Source organism: Pseudochaenichthys georgianus, chromosome 19, assembly GCF_902827115.2.
Source record: "Pseudochaenichthys georgianus chromosome 19, fPseGeo1.2, whole genome shotgun sequence".
Lineage (NCBI taxonomy): Eukaryota > Metazoa > Chordata > Actinopteri > Perciformes > Channichthyidae > Pseudochaenichthys > Pseudochaenichthys georgianus.
This window is the reverse complement of record NC_047521.1, coordinates 21,390,135-21,409,840: the sequence shown is the minus strand read 5'-3', so window position 1 is coordinate 21,409,840 and position 19,706 is coordinate 21,390,135. Positions and strand designations below refer to the sequence as shown.

General features: G+C 42.5%; 1 protein-coding gene across 1 annotated transcript in view; it reads left to right on the top strand.

The window, feature by feature from the left end:
• The window catches only part of capn15 (calpain 15), a 41,486-nt gene extending 22,026 nt beyond the window's left edge, over positions 1-19,460 (top strand). The window contains 7 exon segments of the mRNA XM_034107964.2: positions 3,475-3,600; positions 5,103-5,255; positions 9,929-10,090; positions 10,250-10,491; positions 10,599-10,768; positions 14,137-14,315; positions 16,018-19,460. Coding sequence (XP_033963855.1) covers positions 3,475-3,600; positions 5,103-5,255; positions 9,929-10,090; positions 10,250-10,491; positions 10,599-10,768; positions 14,137-14,315; positions 16,018-16,195 — 1,210 coding nt within the window. The 3' untranslated portion in view covers positions 16,196-19,460.
• Positions 19,461-19,706: the final 246 nt, after the last annotated feature.

Here is a 19,706-nt window from a genome sequence, read left to right as displayed (position 1 = left end):
ACTTTCCCACTCATGTGAAAGGCACTTAGCAATACGCATAAATAACTAAATGGACATATAAATGGATATCTTATATTAACATTTATAATGCAGAAAGCTACAACAAAAAGAGTTTGACGACAAAAATGTGCAGATAAATGTACCAATCAGTAATAAACCAATAAAAACAACAAAACAAGCAAACATTAAAAGTGAAAAAGAAAAGCACTGGCCATGTCCACTATAACTTTCTGTGTGTTAAAGGGGACCGATCATGCAAAATGCACTTTTGTACGTCTTTTATACGCGAATATGTGTCCCTGGTGTTCCAGGGAACTCACCAAGTGTCAGAAAACACAACCCTCTATTTTCCTCCATACCCAAATCTCTAAAAAAGGGGCTGCAACGGATCTGATATAGACTGATCCAGATTTGAACACTGTCCTGACGTCAGGAAGGTGGCGCTACGGCTATTGGTCAATTCTCCACCTATCAGGGGAATGAGAGGTTGGGCCACGGCCGGCCATTGCTGCTCGAAAGCGCTGGAGACGCTGTAGTACATATGCCAGGCCTGTAAGTGGCGCTGTAGTCTGCCACAAAAGCAGCGAAGCAGATTTCCCTTGCATGGTTGCCATGGTTGCCCTTCTGTTTATTCTCCACTGTGGCTCTTTTTCTCCCTCCCCGAGGCAAGCTTTTGCGCCTCCTGCTTTAAAACAAATGAATAATGACTCTATATAATCATATGTAAGGGATAATGTGCAGCGACGCGGTCATTATGGGGAAAAGAACACCGACAGGCTGATCAGGAGCCTGACGTGAAGCGGAGGGATCTAGATCGGCATGAAGGCACATTATGCAATGTGCACATTATCCCGCTTATTACATGGCCACATTCTCGACAAAGTAACGACATGACTCCCAATATTAATTGAAATGCTTTTATGGATTTAGAAAATGATTGTATTGATTTAAAAAATAGTTGTATTTAAATTTACATGCATTCGCTAAGAAAAGTAGTCCGTTGTTGCTGTTTGAACTAACATAGCAACGGCAGGAACTGCTTCGATAGTGTTTTTGAGGAGCTTTTTGATTACAGATTTGAAAACATCGTTGCTTGCTTTAAAAGTAGCACAATTAATTATGTCAAACCTTGGAAAGTATCTAGATATCCCTGCCCTAATAGAGTGCCACAGTGACGCGTCCTAAAACCCGGAAGTAAGTTAGCATGTTTTGCTTCTGGCGACTAGATTTATGATTCGAAAATGATAAAAGTAAAGTAGACGTGGATATTATCCGGCTGAACAAAACGTGATCCGTCTCTTAAATGTGTTTCAACCACAGACCTTATTTCGAGCTATTTTCCAAAATCCTATGGAGAAATTGCATTGCTTTTTTGTCGAAGGAACCGGAAGGAGTTTACTTCTGGGTTTTAGGACGCGTCACTGTGGCACTCGATGCCAAAGTAACTGCCAACTCCCCTCTCCTGCAGGGGGGCGTGGTCAGTTGCAGCTCACAGAATCAGCCCCCTGCAAAAACAGGGCTGGAAAGAGCAAATAGAGCGAAATGAGGCATGGCTAAAATGCAGGATCTTTTTGGTATTTTGAAAAAAATATATATTTATATAGGTATGGCTAGGGCTGTGCGATTATGGCAAAAATCATAATCACGATTATTTGGGTCAATAATTGATATCACGATTATTTTGACGATTATTCATTGACCATTTATTGAACTTTAAAACAAATAATATTTTACCAATAAACAAGATCAACAAATATATTGGAGCGCACTTCCAAAACCATACTAAACATATATTATTAATATGATAATAAAATAAATTAGACCAAAATAAATTAAATCAAATATGATGCAGTGCACTGTCACAACCTACTGAAAACTCCTTAACATATAGCCAACATTTTGGTAAAACATATTCAACATATTCCACTCAGTTAAACGTTGAAGGCTGGACAACCGTCATGGTCCAGAAGTAACAGGAAATAAATGTTGAACTACAATTTAAGATCAAATAAAAAATGTTAGGCCACCGTGGCAAATGCTGGTAGGGCTGCTCATGTCATCTCTTAAAGATGTTTTGCCAGAAACACCAGCCTGTTTACATGGTCTGGTTTCAGAGATGAGCGCAGGCAGGTGACAAGCCACCTGTACTGAAGACCCTCAGCCACGCCCCGACACATGGGGTGACGCCGGCCAATCACAAAACTTTGATGCGTTCAAGTGCATTATTCTGGCACAGGAAGATTATGTTACAGGACATTAACGATAAACAGAATATTGTTGTTCTATTTTTAGACGCATCTCGCGATCGACTGGTTGGGCACCCCTGGGCTAGACCATAGGTCTGTTGTGGTAGCAAAGTAGTCAGCTGAAGCCACATCTCTCTCAACTGGCATTTGTCATATAGTGCAGGCAGCGCAGACCTGCTGAAATAATACCGAGACGGCATCGCGTAACGCTTGTCCAACGTGTTGACAAGTTGCTTGAAGCCCTGGTTGCTAACAGTGCTAACTGGGCACATATCTTTAGCGATGTGAAATGTATCTCCAGGTCTCCCTTGAAAAAGAGATCCCATTGATCTCAATGGGATTTTACCTGGATAAATAAACGTTTTTAATTTTTTTTTTAATTGTAAAGACAAAGTACTTGCAAATAGTGGAAATAGTTTTACCCTTCTTTTTAACGAGTTGCTGCTCTTGTTCTGACATCTTCGCTCGCGCTGAACACTCACAACACATGTCACTCGCACGTGGCCGAGTGGGCTTTTAGGGAGGGGCGAAAGCGCACCCAGCAAAATAATCGTATTTTGTCAATTATGCTGTTTTCATAATCGTCGCAAGCCATAATCGTAATCGCGATTAAAATACGATTAATTGCACAGCCCTAGGTATGGCCCTACAATATATGTTTCAAATATAGCATGATAGGTCCACTTCAAATAACAGAATGCATACACATATTGATTGGTATTTTCCTGTACAAAATATTAAAAAGTAAAACATCTTATTGGAAAACCAGAGGATAAACATTATGCAATCAGAGCATCAAACACTAGGGTGTTACAAAATCACAAAGGTGCTGAATGCCAATTAGCAGCTCCCTGTATGTCAGCAATGGAAGAGCTCTGCCAATCAGCTCTTTGATATGTGAGCGCTCAAAGCAACAAGAGACAACAAGCAGGACTCCAAAGAGGCCAAATTATCTGAGGCCAAATTGGAGAACCATCTGTCAGAAAAGTTGTGGTTTTATTCAACATATCAAAGGGGAGCCACCTTGAATGCTTTCAACATTAGTATGCGTTACTAAACGGAGACGAGCTGCAGAAAAGAAGGAGCAGCTGTCTAAATTAAATGAGGTATAACTGATATTTGTTTTTGTAACCGTCTGCAACAAGCAGTTTGTTCTGACCATTAAGTTGGCTTTAGCTTTTTCACCCTTATGTACATTTTACACCGAGTGCCGTCCATGTCCTCCCAGGTTTCTGATGGGTGCGTCTTGTGGAGGAGGCAACATGAAGGTAGACGACGTTGTGTACGAGTCTCATGGTCTGCGGCCCCGACACGCGTACTCCATCCTGGACGTACGAGAGGTGCAGGGTTACAGGTACGAAGAACTGTGAACTAAATGGGTTTAAGTACCTTTCTATGAGTTCTTATAACTTGATGTTTCCCTTTTTAAATCGATCTGATCTCTGTCTGTACATCTGTTTTATCTTTGCATTAGAAAATATAGTTCAAGTAAGCATGAACTTATGGGCATTATCGTGGATCTTAGAACAGCAAACTCAAATAAAAATATTTTTAATAATAATTTGGGTTAACTTTCAATTCTCACTGGTATCGTTGTCCATGTTTTACTGTATTTTTTCTGATTTGCTTTTAAACTTTTTGAATTGTTTTATTTTAATCTATTTTCATTGTCAGCTTTTAATTCAATGGAATTTCATTAGGATCACTAGATGTTTCATCTTGTTCTGTATTTATTTTAATATTGTTGTTGTGTTTTCTTCTTGTTCTGTAAAGCACTTTGGGCTGCTTTGTGCATGAAAGGTGCTACACAAAGAAAGTCCATTATATTATTACTATAGTGTTTAGAGGCCTGATGATTAGATCTGAAGGTCCTGTGTTTATTTTTTAAATAGTTTAGAGAATGACAAAATAGTACAAAAGTGGCATATGCATTTCTCTTTCAGTCGGATAATGTTTTAGGCCTTTTTCAAAATCAACAATCAGCAACTGACATTGGGTATATCATAAAAACAAAAGTTTAAAATGGGAATGCAGAATGTGGGAAAACATGTTGCAACTTTACAAGTGCAAGATCCTTATCTAAGTTGTTTCATGGCTGTAACCTTTTCCTGTCATCTCTCATTCCTTACTGTTGTAGCTTTCATCCAGACCAATGAGTCACGCAGTACGATTCACTGGCATGGGTCTGATTCAAGGAAAGAAACCATGTCTCAGATGTTGTTTACTCATTAAAAAAAGCATATTTAGAAATCAGTATCCTCGGTTTGGATAGATTGAGCAGATGCACACTCTGTTAGGGCACTTCTGGAATGATTCATGTGTTAATGTGGCGGAGGCTTGATGCCAACAGAGAGCAGGTGCACAGCAGTTCACGGTGATCACTTTGATCAGCATTGAGAGTCCACACAAAGCTTTCTCTCCTGTCCTACCTGGGAGAGGAGGGGGTTGCCGTAAATCCCAGATGTAATTTGCTCAAGAGCCCCCACACAACCCCTTTAATTTACTGGCATAAAGCAATCTGAGTGGAAGATTGTGCCACGGCGCTTGATCTAAAACGAGTCGGGAGTCCTCCTGCGAAGTGCCAGAGGAGATGAAAAGCAGCTTGAAAAAGCGATTCACCTGCATTTAAGAAAAAAAGGGGGGGGGGACTCCAGTATGGTTTCCCATTAAACCTCCGAGGATTCTCTCGGTAGGGAGAAGGCAGTCAAATGAAATGGGTCGTTAAAAACTAGGCAATGATCCATAAGAGGAGCAATTTGAGTCCGCAGAGATGGAGACACAGCGTTGACTGGAAAATGTTGTCACTAACTGAATCCCCCCCCTCTTCCCTCACTAACGGTCACTGTTTGGCTTCAGGTTGTTGCGGCTGCGTAACCCGTGGGGACGCTTCTCGTGGAACGGAAACTGGTCGGACGAGTGGACCGAGTGGCCGCAGAACCTGAGGCACGAGCTGATGGCCCACGGCAGCAGTGAGGGCGTCTTCTGGATGGAGTACAGCGACTTTATAAAGTGAGTAATCAATTTAAAAACGGCCCTATTATGCTTTTTGGGGTTTTCCCTTTCCTGTAGTGTGTTATATAGATTTGTGTGCATGTAAATGGTCTGCAAGGGCTAAAATCCCTGTTTCTCTCCCACACACCCCCCCCTGCCTGAAACGTCTCCATTGGACTCCTTCCGTAACATAGTGACATAACTAAAACATTGTACGTGATAAAGCACTTTATTCATTACAGTGTTAACATGTCACAGTAGAGGCAAACAATACAAATAAAAACCTATACATTAGCATAACAGGGCCCCTTTAACAGAAAGAGCTTATTTCCATTGTTGTGGTAATTGTGAATATCATATCTGCCTCAAACCAGTTTTGGTTTGTTTCGGAAATAGTACGCTTCTTTCTACTTGGACAGCTGACATTACAATGACATCTTTAATCCACAACTCCTTGTTTGTAGACGGTATCGTCTCAGAAAGTGACTCACTCTTTGAGACTCGTTCATTCACTGGCAGTAGACTTTCTTCCGCCTAGTATGCACCAGAGTATTAGCAGCAAATAGAGGGGAAACTTTAGCATAATATTATTGCTTCTGGTCCCTTTGATTTTTTATTTTGCACAGATATTTTCTATAATTATTGTACCTTTATTTAACCAGGCTAGGTCTCATTGAGATTAAAAATCTATTTCTCAAGAGAGACCTGGCCCAAGAATGGTAACGGCACAGTTACAGACCATTTTAAAACACAGTCATACAACAAGTTAGCCAAAGCATTTGCAGCCACAGCGCCTGCTTCAAGGTCACTTTGAGTTTGTTTAAAGAAACCAGCTCTCTATTTGAGACATGGCGGCCGTGGCTGCTTCACTATTTGTGTTATTCATGTAAGCTTCCGTTAGCCGGACACAGGTGAAATAACTCTGAAAGTGACCCTTAATCGTGCCATGATGGACGCACGTAATGTGCTTTAAGTGATGCATGTTTTAGTCATTTCATGCCCTGCTGGATTTTGCTGACCATCAGGTATTGACTCCAAACAGAATGACAGCTTTCTCTCAATTGTTTTTATTTCTCGGTTTCATTGGTTGATCGGGATTTGTCAGGCCTGTCCTTGTCATTACTCTCAGGATTGATCTAATATGACAAAACTAGCTGTCATTCAGTAACACACAGCAACAGGTTTTGACAGGTTTGTTTCTTGCTCTGCTAATGTGTGTTTTTATTTATTATGCATAACCATTTCTTTGGCAAGTGACCTTTGGAGGTTAGTAAATACTGTTGCCTTTAACAGCTTGATTGAAAGTAATCTGAAACACAAAAGGGAGCGAGTTGATGCCTTGTAGCTTCCTAAAATATAAGTGTATGTAAAAACAACCTAAATGCACTCATTTACACCAAAACTAACCTAACCTGTGTGATCTGCCACCAAACATGTTTCACTAAGTGTTTAAAGAGGGCATGTTATACTCATTTTCAGTTTCATTCTTTTGTATTTGGTACCTCTACTGCAGGGTTGGGAGGGTTACTTTGTAAATGTAATCAGTTACTGATTACATGGCTCTGAAAGTAATCCGAATACAGTTACAGTTACATGCCTTAAAAAAGGCAATCAGATTACTTTTAGATTACTTTTGGATTACTTTCTTTTTCCTGGGTATGTTTTGGTGAACAGGAGACACAAAAAGCAAAAGGAAACTGAACGTGTTTTTACTGTTTTAATGGCGTGTCAAGAGCACAACTGAAACATCACATCTGAAACGATGTAAAAACATAATAAACTTGTTGGGGATGCAGCTTGGGATGTGAGGAGTAAGGGACATGGCTTAGAACGGGCGTGTCGCCTTCTGTCCGCCAGTGTTGGCAGGACATGAATTAAAATGTCGAACTCGTACTTCATTTTAAGGACATTTCGGCCAGGGGTGTAGAGCTATATTTGTTTAAGCACCGGATCGGCAAAACAGGAGAGTGTGCACCAGTCTGCCTTGATCTATGAATTAATGTCTGTGACACTCAGAGTATCTGCTGCCCACAGCTGTTTTTTAGAAGGAACACCTCCTTCACTTCATGACATCTCTGCAGCGCCAGGAGGCAGCGGGAGGGTGCCGAGCAGTGCCCTCCCGAGCAGTGCCTTTCACGCACCGCCTTCACTGTGTATACCTTCAGAAATAATCATTAGTAAGGCTAAAGACTAAAGAGCGACCGCAGGCTGATGTGTTTTAACCACACACACCTATATATACACACACGCGATTTAAACGCAGACTTTTGTTCCTCCATGTTTCGTTGTTATTGTTTCACTGAGTGAGCGGACCCGCAATTTTTTTTCAAACGCTTTTTTGGTCCATCTGCGGCTGTAATAGGTTTTGTGGGCTGTGATGATTCGGCTGTACCTTTAGTACTGAATATTAAATGTTGAGAGGAAATCTTTCCTCCAATAAGTAATCCAAAATGTATTCACTTCAGGTTTACGAAAGTAACTGTAATCAGGTTACTCGTTTTTCAAATGTAACGCGAGCTGAATACAGTTACTTGATTTTTGTATTCTGATTACGTAACGCCGTTACATGTATTCCGTTACAACCCAACCCTGCTCTACTGTGACTGCTTATACTGAAGACCATTTACCTACACAAAAACTAAGGCTGCGGCCCCACGAGGACGAAAACGGCTAAACGCATAGGATTAACGCAAACGCAATCGCAAACGGCTTCCGTCCACATACGATAATTATCCGGATAGTGTCTGCCCACACGAGACCGCTCCAACCGCTGGAGAAGCTGCAGTACATATGCAGGAGCCTGTAGGTGGCGCTGTAACTTCCCCCACAAAAGCAGCGAAGAAGCATGGTTGTCATGGTTGCCCTTCTGTTTATTCTCCGCGGTGGGGGCCGAGGGAACCGGGCAGAGTTTTTCGCCAGTCAGCGTGTATTAAAGTTGAAATCTTCCGGACAAAATGATAAAAGTGCCGGTCAAAGGTCTTCTTTGTTATTTATTGAGCTTTAAAACAAATGAATAACGACTCTATATAATATAATGATAAAATACACGGAGCCTCTCTTTTTCCTCCCTCTCTTCGGACAGCGCCAGTGTCTGTCTCATGCAGCAGCTCATCCAGTAATCAGTGACCCGGCCGACTGTAAACATAAACATATTTATAACTAGTTTAGGGAGTTTGAGAGGTAATTAAAATAGCTAAGGGTGATGATCTGACTTGAAGTGTGTGTTTTGCTGCAGAGGGAGGAGCTGCAGGTGAGCAGAGCTGCGTGTCTCCGTCCTGTCAGATTAGACTTCACTCGCGAGAGAAAGATAAATAATCTGAATTCAGGGTGCAGTTTACTTTGACGTGGGGGTGAGCAGCAGAGGTGGGGAGAGGCGGGGCTATTGCCTCATCATTATTGCTGTAGATGTTGCACAAACAACTGTAGCATGGTCAATAGCGTCCGGAGCACGATAGCAACTCTGCGATCCGCCATTGTTGTTGTTGTTGGTGGCGAAACACTTCAGCAATGGCGCGGGGTAAGCGGAGGTGAGCAGAAGAGGTGGGGAGAGGCGGGGCTATTGCGCAATCACTATCAGTGATCTGGAAATGTCCGTATAGGGCGTACACACAGAGCCGTTTGACCCCCCAGAGAGTGGCGTATGCATTTCTATCCACCTTGGGACCCGTTGTCGTTTCCTCAGTCGTTTAGTGCCGTATTCGGTCGTCCTCGTGTGGCTGAACGGTCTATATGACACTAAACAGTAACGCAAACGACCAAATTCGTCCTCGTGGGGCCGCAGCCTAAGCTAACCTTGTTAACAGCACTTGCCTAGAATTTGTTTTCCCCTTCCTGTCAGCAAAGCATCTGATAAATAGACGTTGTCACAAAGTCCACCAGGTTAGTAGGTTGACCTGGAAATAAATGGTGCGTGAATCTGGCTGTTATTCCTGTGTATCGGGCTGTTGCTCATGTCCCTCGTGTCCTTAAAACAAGAGGCCACAGAGATCAATGTGGCCGGCCTCCTGAACAAACCTGGAAAATTGTGTGTGTGGCCTCGAAAACACTCGAATCCCATCTGTCTTCTGACTGTTTATTGTTTACTCTGTCAGAGAAATAATCTCTTGGCTCTGTGCTAGATACAAGCCTACAGCATATCCCTGCTAAAAATAAAAAAGTAGCCAGCTTGTTGGACAAATACTGTATCCAGGCACTTAGTGGACTAATAGATGCTGATTTCACAAATATATATATATATCCTTAAAACGAGCTGAATTCTAAGAACCAAAAGATGTTAACAGCAGACGTGTTCAGCAATCAAAGCCTACTCCAAAGCTGCCTTGCGCCTCTCTTTTTTACCCGTCTCGTCTTCTCAAATGTCAAAAGACAAAAGTAAGATGTAAGACAGTTGTCGGTGCGAGGTTAGGAAGTGATGAAACAATGAAAAACACTCGGAAAGTGAGGAAGGGAGCGTCTCTCGGGGGCTCGGCCTTTGAAGAAGGAGGTCTGACATGTTAGAAAGGTAAATGGTGTTTATTCAGCAGCCGCCTCAGGGGCTATGCTAATGTTAAAGAGCTCCTGGTGATGCATGCAAATGAGACGGAGAGAGCAGCGGGTCAAATTGCTGCTGTCTCGGAAGAACCACTTTTCTTTTGATACCACACATATGAAACTAAAGGAGTCTGCATCCTCTCATCCGTCTTTTCCCACAGGTACTTTGACTCGGTGGACATCTGTAAGATCCACTCTGACTGGCAGGAAGTGAGGCTGCAGGGCTGCTTCCCCAGCAAGGCCAGTGGCCCGGTCACCGTCACAGCGCTCACCGTGCTGGAGAGGACGGCGCTGGAGTTTGCTCTCTTCCAGGAGGGAAGCAGGTGAATAAAACAAACACAAACATCCCATTCATTCGCAATATCTCTTACAAAGAGGCAATTTGTTACAGGCTCCATAATATATATAGATATATATATCCATAATATGTTTCGAAGTGTATCGTTCAATTCCCATCTTCTTTCCTCTCCCTCTCTCTCCAGGCGTTCGGACACAGCGGACAGCCACCTGCTGGACCTGTGCATCATGGTGTTCCGTGCGTCCTTCGGCAGCGGCAACAAGCTGACTCTGGGCCGCCTGTTGGCCCACAGCAAGCGAGCCGTGAAGAAGTTTGTGGGCTGCGATGTGATGCTGGAGCCGGGGGAGTACGCTGTCGTCTGCTGCGCCTTCAACCACTGGCAGATGAATGTCAGCGGGACGCCAGTGGGAGGTCCACCCACACCCAGTAGGTTTACAGAAACACACAAGCAAGGCTTTGTTGTTGCCTAATCATTTACCCCTGTTTACCGTACAGTAGGAGGTACTTTTTAAAAGTGTATTTCTGTCCTGCAGTCTCCAGTCCTACCAGCGCAGCAGCACGGCGGCCCAGCAACGACTTCCCCGGCTACATCCTCGCCATCTACAGCTCCAGACAGGTGATGGTGGAGCAGGTGGAGGCCATGGCCACCACGCTGGCCGACGCCATCATCCTGCTCACGGAGAACAAAGGCGAAAGACATGAGGTGAGACTCATGAACACACTAGACGGAGAACTAGTGTTAATTTCGTCAGCTATTTTTTCATTTAGTTTTAGTCTTAGTCTTTTGTTAAATTTCCTTTTTAGTTTTAGTCATATTTAGTCACCTTCATCATGTTTTTATTTAGGCAAGTTTTAGTCAACTAAAAGTCTGAGCATTTTAGTCTTATTTTAGTCAAAGAAAACTAATTATTTTAGTCTACTTTTTGTCAATGAAAACTGTTGAGTCTTTTTTTAGTCATCAGATTATATAGAACATTTCAGTCAAACTAGTCTAGCCAAAACCAATAATTTGTCATTTTAGTATATAAATAAATAAGATTATATCTTGTCCTTATTTGATGAAAAACACAGGTTGATTAGAAAGCAGCTTTGCAGAGAGTATCACGTTTGTGGTGTTTTTACCTGTGTTTTGGCCACATTGCTTCCCTTCTGATGAAACAATGCATTCGCTTTTTTTCTCCGCCTCATTGTAGCGAAAAAGGGTCCAAATATCACGTTGTTTCTTTCTCCCAAGCAGTGGTGGCTTTAGACTTTTTCGTTGTCAGTCATTTTGACGGACAGGATTGTAACATTTCCGTCATAATCCATTATTACCCATCGAGTGCACAATGTATCACTCACTCGCGCTGACGGGGTTAACGCGAGTGCGACCACTGCTCCCAAGCCCTGTTGTTGCCATTTTATTTTCTGTTGAATAAGGTTAGTTAGACCATGAGTTAGTTAGACCATGAGTTAGACCATGAGTTAGTTAGACCATGAGTTAGACCATGAGTTAGACCATGAGTTAGACAGACCATGAGTTAGACCATGAGTTAGACCATGAGTTAGACCATGAGTTAGTTAGACCATGAGTTAGACCATGAGTTAGACCATGAGTTAGTTAGACCATGAGTTAGACCATGAGTTAGTTAGACCATGAGTTAGACCATGAGTTAGACCATGAGTTAGTTAGACCATGAGTTAGACCATGAGTTAGTTAGACCATGAGTTAGACCATGAGTTAGACCATGAGTTAGACCATGAGTTAGACAGACCATGAGTTAGACCATGAGTTAGACCATGAGTTAGTTAGACCATGAGTTAGACCATGAGTTAGACCATGAGTTAGTTAGACCATGAGTTAGACCATGAGTTAGACCATGAGTTAGTTAGACCATGAGTTAGTTAGACCATGAGTTAGTTAGACCATGAGTTAGACCATGAGTTAGACCATGAGTTAGTTAGACCATGAGTTAGACCATGAGTTAGACCATGAGTTAGTTAGACCATGAGTTAGACCATGAGTTAGACCATGAGTTAGTTAGACCATGAGTTAGACCATGAGTTAGTTAGACCATGAGTTAGACCATGAGTTAGTTAGACCATGAGTTAGACCATGAGTTAGACCATGAGTTAGTTAGACCATGAGTTAGACCATGAGTTAGTTAGACCATGAGTTAGACCATGAGTTAGACCATGAGTTAGTTAGACCATGAGTTAGACCATGAGTTAGTTAGACCATGAGTTAGACCATGAGTTAGACCATGAGTTAGACCATGAGTTAGTTAGACCATGAGTTAGACCATGAGTTAGACCATGAGTTAGTTAGACCATGAGTTAGACCATGAGTTAGTTAGACCATGAGTTAGACCATGAGTTAGACCATGAGTTAGTTAGACCATGAGTTAGACCATGAGTTAGTTAGACCATGAGTTAGACCATGAGTTAGACCCGAGTCTTCCTGACAGTTCACACAGTGTGCCGCTGCCCGGTGTAATTGAAATGTACCGCCACGCGCCCCACAGACACACACAGCTGCTGCTCTGCCGCAGCACCAGAAATGTAACTGCTGGGAGAAAAACTGACTATCAGAGATGTAACGTTATCTTTGATAATATTTCGTCAACGAAAGTAAAGAGAGATTTTGGCATAGTTTTTATTTAGTAAACTACATTTTCGTCTCGTCACTTTTCGTCAACGATATTGCATGATGATTTCGTTGCCGTTATTGTTTACTGCCGTCGGTGACGTCTCGTCATCGTCTCGTTTTCGTCATGGAAAAAAAGGTCTTTGACGAACATATTTCGTCATAGTTTTAGTCAACGAAATTAACACTACAGAGAACAAGGGAATAACTTGTCACCTTTTCCCATCTCTCTGTCTCTCATACACACACACACACACACACACACACGCACATGCACACACACACACACACACACACACACACACACACACACACACACACACACACACACACACACACCGTGAGAGTATAATGCTTGTGAAGCCGGAGAACTCTCTAAACCACTTGGAGATATCACTTCAGATTTCCTTAGCTAAGTCCCGAATCCTTTACTACTTTTACACGTGCAAGTATATGCACATTATCTCTCACACTCACACACACACGCTCACATACACAAGGAGGTAAATGATTCTGGTTCTCCTGAGCCGCGCTTTCCGGAAAGTGCTGTCATATTGGCTGGTATTTGAAAGGGATGACAGAGCTTTTTAAACACTTGAGATCATCTTTGTTAAATCATTCAGCTCTGCAGCTCTCCGGGAATCCAGCGCACACAGTATGTGGGCCGAACGCTCAGGAGCATGGCAGCCACTACTCCAGCAGTAGTGTTTTAAAAATAAAAATGTATTTTTCGGGGAAGTAATTCTAGCTGTCTTGCAACAAGAGATTAGTATTTTGAGCACGAGCATGTGTTGCTGACAGATATCAGGTGGAGTGGGATTACTGATCTGTTCATTGGATAGCAGCTAAAGCAGTTCAGCTGCACTCAGTAACAATTACAGGCCCCAGAAGAGAGATCGGCAGCCACTGCTGACTGAGAGATGAAAGTCGTATTGCTTTCAGTGAGGGTTGCTTTTCTGTGAATGGAGTTTTAAAAAGCTTGACACTATAATGATTCGTACCTGTACCTGTTCAGATGCAGCTGGGTAAAAGTTAGCCAGCAGATAAGAGCTGCTCAATTCAATTATTGAATTCTGTTTCTTTTATGCCTCTGAGACAGTCAATTCTAATATTTTAGAATAGGTCTTCTGGAGTTTTGGGAAATAATGATCATAATTTGTACCATTTTATAAACGTTCAAGTTGCCGATTGTTGCTCGTATCATCAAATCAATTTATCGAGAAAACAATCAGCAATCCTACAAGTTAGTGGCAGCCCTACAACAGAACACATTTCACCCATCAGCTTATCAAAAAGCCTATGACATTTAAGAGTCAATCAACCAGAACTACAGCAGTCTTTTTCTCCCCTCAGTAGACCAGAATGCACTGCAGCCACGAGGTATTTTGTATTACGTAAAAACCTATTTCTCGCTCACATTTCTGTGTTTCCACGTGTGTTCTCAGGGCCGCGAGGGCATGACGTGCTACTACCTGACCCACGGGTGGGCGGGGCTTATCGTGGTGGTGGAGAACCGCCACCCCAAATACTACCTCCACGTCTCCTGTGACTGCACTGATAGCTTCAACGTGGTGTCCACGCGCGGCAGCCTCAAAACCATCGACAGCGTGCCGCCTCTGCACAGGTACACACACACACACACACACACACACACACACACACACAAGTTATTTTTTATTAGGCTATATATCACCTCGGAAGAATAGAAATAACCCAAATAGATTGCAAGTGAGGAGATTAAACGCTTTGGGAACATTTGGTACAGGTGCCGCAAACATCCACCCATTTAGGAGATTATATCAGTACACACACACACACACACACACACACACACACACACACACACACACACACACACACACACACTTGCAGAGATATTTCTATAAACAGCAGTTATCTCAGGGATTAGCGCTCCTTATTTCTTAATAATCTTCCTACGGATGGTCTCAGCGCAGTTGTTACTGCCTTTGTTTTCTTTCGGCCCCCATTGTTCTCCGCCCATTAAAGCAAATGATTTAAAGACCAGAAAAATATCACACACTCTAATATCCCCAATCAATTCTTTTTTATTATCTTAATTTCTTCTTGTATAGTTTATTGTGTTCTTCGTTTTTATTTGCTCTTTAAAATGCTTTTATTGTAATGTAATGTTGTGAAGGACTTTGTAGTTATGTTTTAAAAAGAAGATCTAGAAATAAAGAAATGGATTACATTACATACGAATTATTACCAACCTACGAAATGCAGCACAGGGGACACGTTCGCACACCATTAGGTTTTCTGAATTAAGGTTCTTTAGACATCGCCTGTATGCAGTTTTCAGAAGTAGAGACGCATTACAGAGCACATTAATGTACATTTACGACCTTATCACCTCCAAGTTATGTCCCACTTAATGGAAAACTGTAAAAATTCACCATGCATGAGGCCCATGTCTTTTAATGTAAGTTCCTTTCATCTATCCAGATCATAATTAGTGCACTTAATAAAAACTATATGCTGCAATGTCACAGCAGGATTTTTGTACTCACTTACTTTTATACATTCAGTTAATAGCCCAAAGTATTTAGAAGCCAAGTAACTATACTCAGGATTCTCACTGGAGTGTACTCAGATATCTGAAGACTGTGATAGTGTGGAATAAAGATCCTCAATCTCATTTCCTGTCAGCATGTTACATCCTTTTTTACTCAAAATAGAAAAACGAAATTGCTGACTGAGCAACTTTTCTTCCTCCAATCCTAGCTTTAACTTTGCTGACTAGCTGATAAACAGTTCCAAGATCAGTGCCATACTTAAGGACGCCACAATCATTTTGAGCCAGAATTGTTTGTATTTCTAGCAGGGAGGGATTCCATTCATAAATTATTGTTTATTTCAGTTTTCCAACAAACAAAACAATGGTTTCATCATAAAAACATCTAATTTATAGCATAATCATTTTTGATTAATTGGAATACGGGATGACTTCTAGTTTATCACCAGACCTGTGGCCTGAAATTTAAGAGTGGATGTACTTTCACAATTTTGTCATGTTTTTCATCAATATTGATACTTTGAGATATATTCTTACGTTAAGGGTGTATAGTTTTAGTTACATTATCAGGAGAATGTCTGAATAAATGATTATGTATGCTTTGGACGGGATGGATTTGTAATTTAGAAAATGATTCCTCCCCTCCTCACCAATGTCATTTGCATACGGTCCCTTACCTCACTTCTTTACAGGTTGCACAACAGAAAAATGCCATATGTATCCGCTTTAACTAGAATGGCTTTTCAGCTGCTAAATATCCCCCCTATCACTCTCTGCCCCCCCCCTGCAGGCAGGTGCTGGTGGTGCTCTCCCAGCTAGAAGGAAACGCCGGCTTCTCCATCACACACCGCCTGGCTCACCGAAAAGCAGCCCAGGCCTCTCTGGGGGACTGGACCCCCACCAAGGCCACCCACAGCCCCCAACTCACCCCGGACATCGACGGTCTGCACCGCCCCCGGCCGCTATGACCACCGCCCTCCGTCTCACACACACACTCAGACTCTTACCCAATGAACTGTCAGACCACTGGAAACCCAGGCGGGGGGGGGCGGGGGTCGTGTGCAGCCCTGAATGGCGGAGAAAGATGTGTATTTGTGTGTCCCTTTGGGTGAACACACACCTTGAATGTAAATGGGCAGCGTTTGTGTGTCCTCCATAAATGCTTTCATCCGCAATCTCCCTCGCCACAGGGGACGTGCCATGTCAGGATGAAATGAGGGAAGCGGGGGCCACGTGAAGTGACCCCGGACTTACTTAAGGAACTATTTTTCACCCAGGGGCACCTAACGGGATCCAGTTCAGACTACTTGGCATTCTGGTACGAGCGCTGTACGTGGAAGGGATGTCCTATATCCTTCACAGGAGTCAGGGTGGAGTGCCGTAACTACTGAGCCATTTTCCGGCCCACAAACTATGAGCCAATCACCCGCAGCGATCAGACACTAACCCCCATGTCGTCTACGAGGACAGCTAACTAAGCCGGAGACTTCGGGGGGGGGTGTTTATCTCGCCCCGGCCCTCCCTACGGTACTTAATGAGCCAAATCCATATTCATGTTTTTTTAATCAAGATAATACACGTCGGTCTTACTTGTTTTATACAACGCCCTTGTTGCTGTCTTGTCCATATTTGTGTTTTTTGAGGTCGTAGAAAAAAAAGCCATCAGTACTGTCTGTCCTCATCGTCATCGCAGTGCTGTCTCACAATCCCCTAGCTCAGGACCAAACCCAGCTGGAGTCAAGCTAAACCTCGAGATGAATGCTGGAGAAGCATCTCTTATTGTAAGCTCTGGTTTAGATGGGTTTTCATCTTGTGAAATACTGACAGAAAACAGCCACTGTAACTCCCTTCTTTCCCTTCTTCATCTCCTCTCAGCCTCAGTTTTGGGGTGCAAACGCTGTAGGCGAGTCATTTAATGACCAGCTTTGTACATCACCCCTCGGGCCTGCTGGCTTCTCTCATCCAGTTCAGCCGTCGCTTTACGTCTTCACACAGAAATCCCACCCTCTACAGAAGTTGTATGAATTAAATGATGCTGCTTCTTGCACTCTTAGATTGTGAACCCCTAAAATATGTGTCTCGATACTAGAGATGTAACGATATATTGAATATCGCGGTAAATAAATGTCTCAATAAAAAAAACATTTTTGAATATATATATATTTTTTAAACCTTTATTTAACCAGATGGTCCCATTGAGATCATCGATCTCCTTTTCAACATGGCAGCAAGTAGGTTACAACATGAACATAAAACAACAGATGATACAAAAGGACATCGTATTTACAGGGCTACATGTACACACCGAGAGACACTGACAAGTACCAACAGTATATTTATATCTCGCCCTGTCAATAAGCCTCGCCTTCTTGGCAAAAACTGTATTGTTTTTGAAGTGGTGGAGAGACAATGCAACCCACTGCTGTCACCCATGGCCAAAGCATATCTCTCTGTCCCAGCAACATCAGTACCAAGCAAGAGAGTTTTTTCCACAGCAGGGGATTTTGTAAACGCCCAAACATCCCAGCTTCTACCTGGAAATGTGGGCATGCTCATATTCCTAACAGATAACCTTGATGATGCTGAGTGAGCGAGTTAGAGTTGAGTTACTTGAGAAATGACTCGTACTGAAGGTCAGCTGTCTGTTTCTCACAGTATTTTGATTTACACTTTAGTGTGCTGCGGGAGTAGCAGAGTCGCCGTTTGAACAGTCACTTCGCCACAGAAGAGCTCTTTCGTCGAGCTGCACAGTTTACTTTGGGAGGTCAGGGACCATTTTTGTTTGCTTGTGTGCAGCACGAACATCTGGGCCGTCCTCCCACTAGAATACTCCCGACCGCACATAAACGACAAGTGGAGTCCTCGTGTAATAACAAATGAACATTTTAGTCAGACTGCATGCCCATAACAAGAGAGAGAAGAGACCCCTGAGACATTTTGTGACACCGAAAATAAGTGGAGGTTCCCGCTGCAAAGGACGGGCTGCCGACAGCTGTTTTTACGAAGGTCCTCTTTCCATTCCTCCATTGTCAAAGCCATTACTCCTGCTTCACTAAGGATCATTCAGGCCTCACCATGGCAACATAGATGTTTCATTCATCCGAGAGAGGGAAAGATGAATGCGGTACTACAGTAACGGGATGGAGTGTGACTCTTTTCCAAGTCAAAGTTGATGTCTTATTATTGTGTGGGGATAAACTTGAAAGCTGAAATTGCTCGAGCACTCATACAATGGTAGGGAAAAAGCTTCTTTATTATGTCAAGATCGTAGTTCCCACATAAAATGATTCAGTTAAGGACTTAAACTCGGCTACCTTGAGTTGAAAAAGTGCCGAATCGTGCATCATCTCATGAGTAATTGTCTTTTCTTTCCTTATGGTTGACAGTGAACGGCAGCACTGTGTCCTGTATGCTTGCAGTCTTACTTACTTCGCACAAACACGACTTGCAGGCTGTCATCCTCATACGAAAACTACTCCAGCAGTGAGGCGTTTCTTTGCTGAAACCCGAAGCTGAAGTAACTGTAAATATGTTTTCCAAAGAAACATACCGTGTAATAATGACCACTGTCAGAGGTCTGTGTGGTCGCAGCACAGCAGCTGTGAACTTTAATTTATTTGTAAGTGATTTGCAGGCCTGTTGTCAAAAAGATCATTGCTGAATACTGGTATGACGGATAAAGGAATGTGGTAATGTACCGGCGTTACATTGAGCCCAGAGGGATTAGCTTGACCAGAAATGAACCTGCACTGAAACACCTGCAATGACGAGGCACCTCACAGCATTCAGTGTCACCGCTGGATCACTTTACATTTACATTTGTTTTGTTTTATACAACGTTTTATTTGTCATAATTGTCATCTTGGCTCTTTGCTGGTGAACCTACTCCTCTTCTGTGAAGTTGTGGTGCTGACTCTTCTGTGCGTCAGGGGCGCCCCCTGCTGCCGGAGAGGAAAACACAACGCCTTGTTTCTTTCCATTCGTCTGCTTCCCTCCGTGTAAATTGTACAGAATGCAGACTTAAGCCACATAAAAGATAGAAAATGGAGAGGAGGGATACATCACTGACCCTTTTAAACTTGTATAATAGTAGAAACGATTAAGAAATTCAACCTAACGCTGAAAAAAAAGAACTCTAATGAATGTGATATATATTTTATTGATCTTTTTCTGGGAGGGGAATATGAGAATATGTGTACAACCAATGTATGTTTCATTTTTAATCTCAGGTTCCGGCGGACCAAATAAATTTTTTTAATTAAGAAAAGGTGTCATTATTATAACTTGTACACACATTAACTCTACATTAATAGCATTTACTCTGTGTTGTGAGCTTTTTGCTTTGAAATCAGTTGCTTTTCTATTCAGGCTTTAGAAGAAAAATAGGAAGCCTTTAAACTAGAATAACAGCTCGATAAAAAGCTAATGTATTAACATATCAAAAACGTGTTGTACACTTGTTTATTGCACTTTGATTGA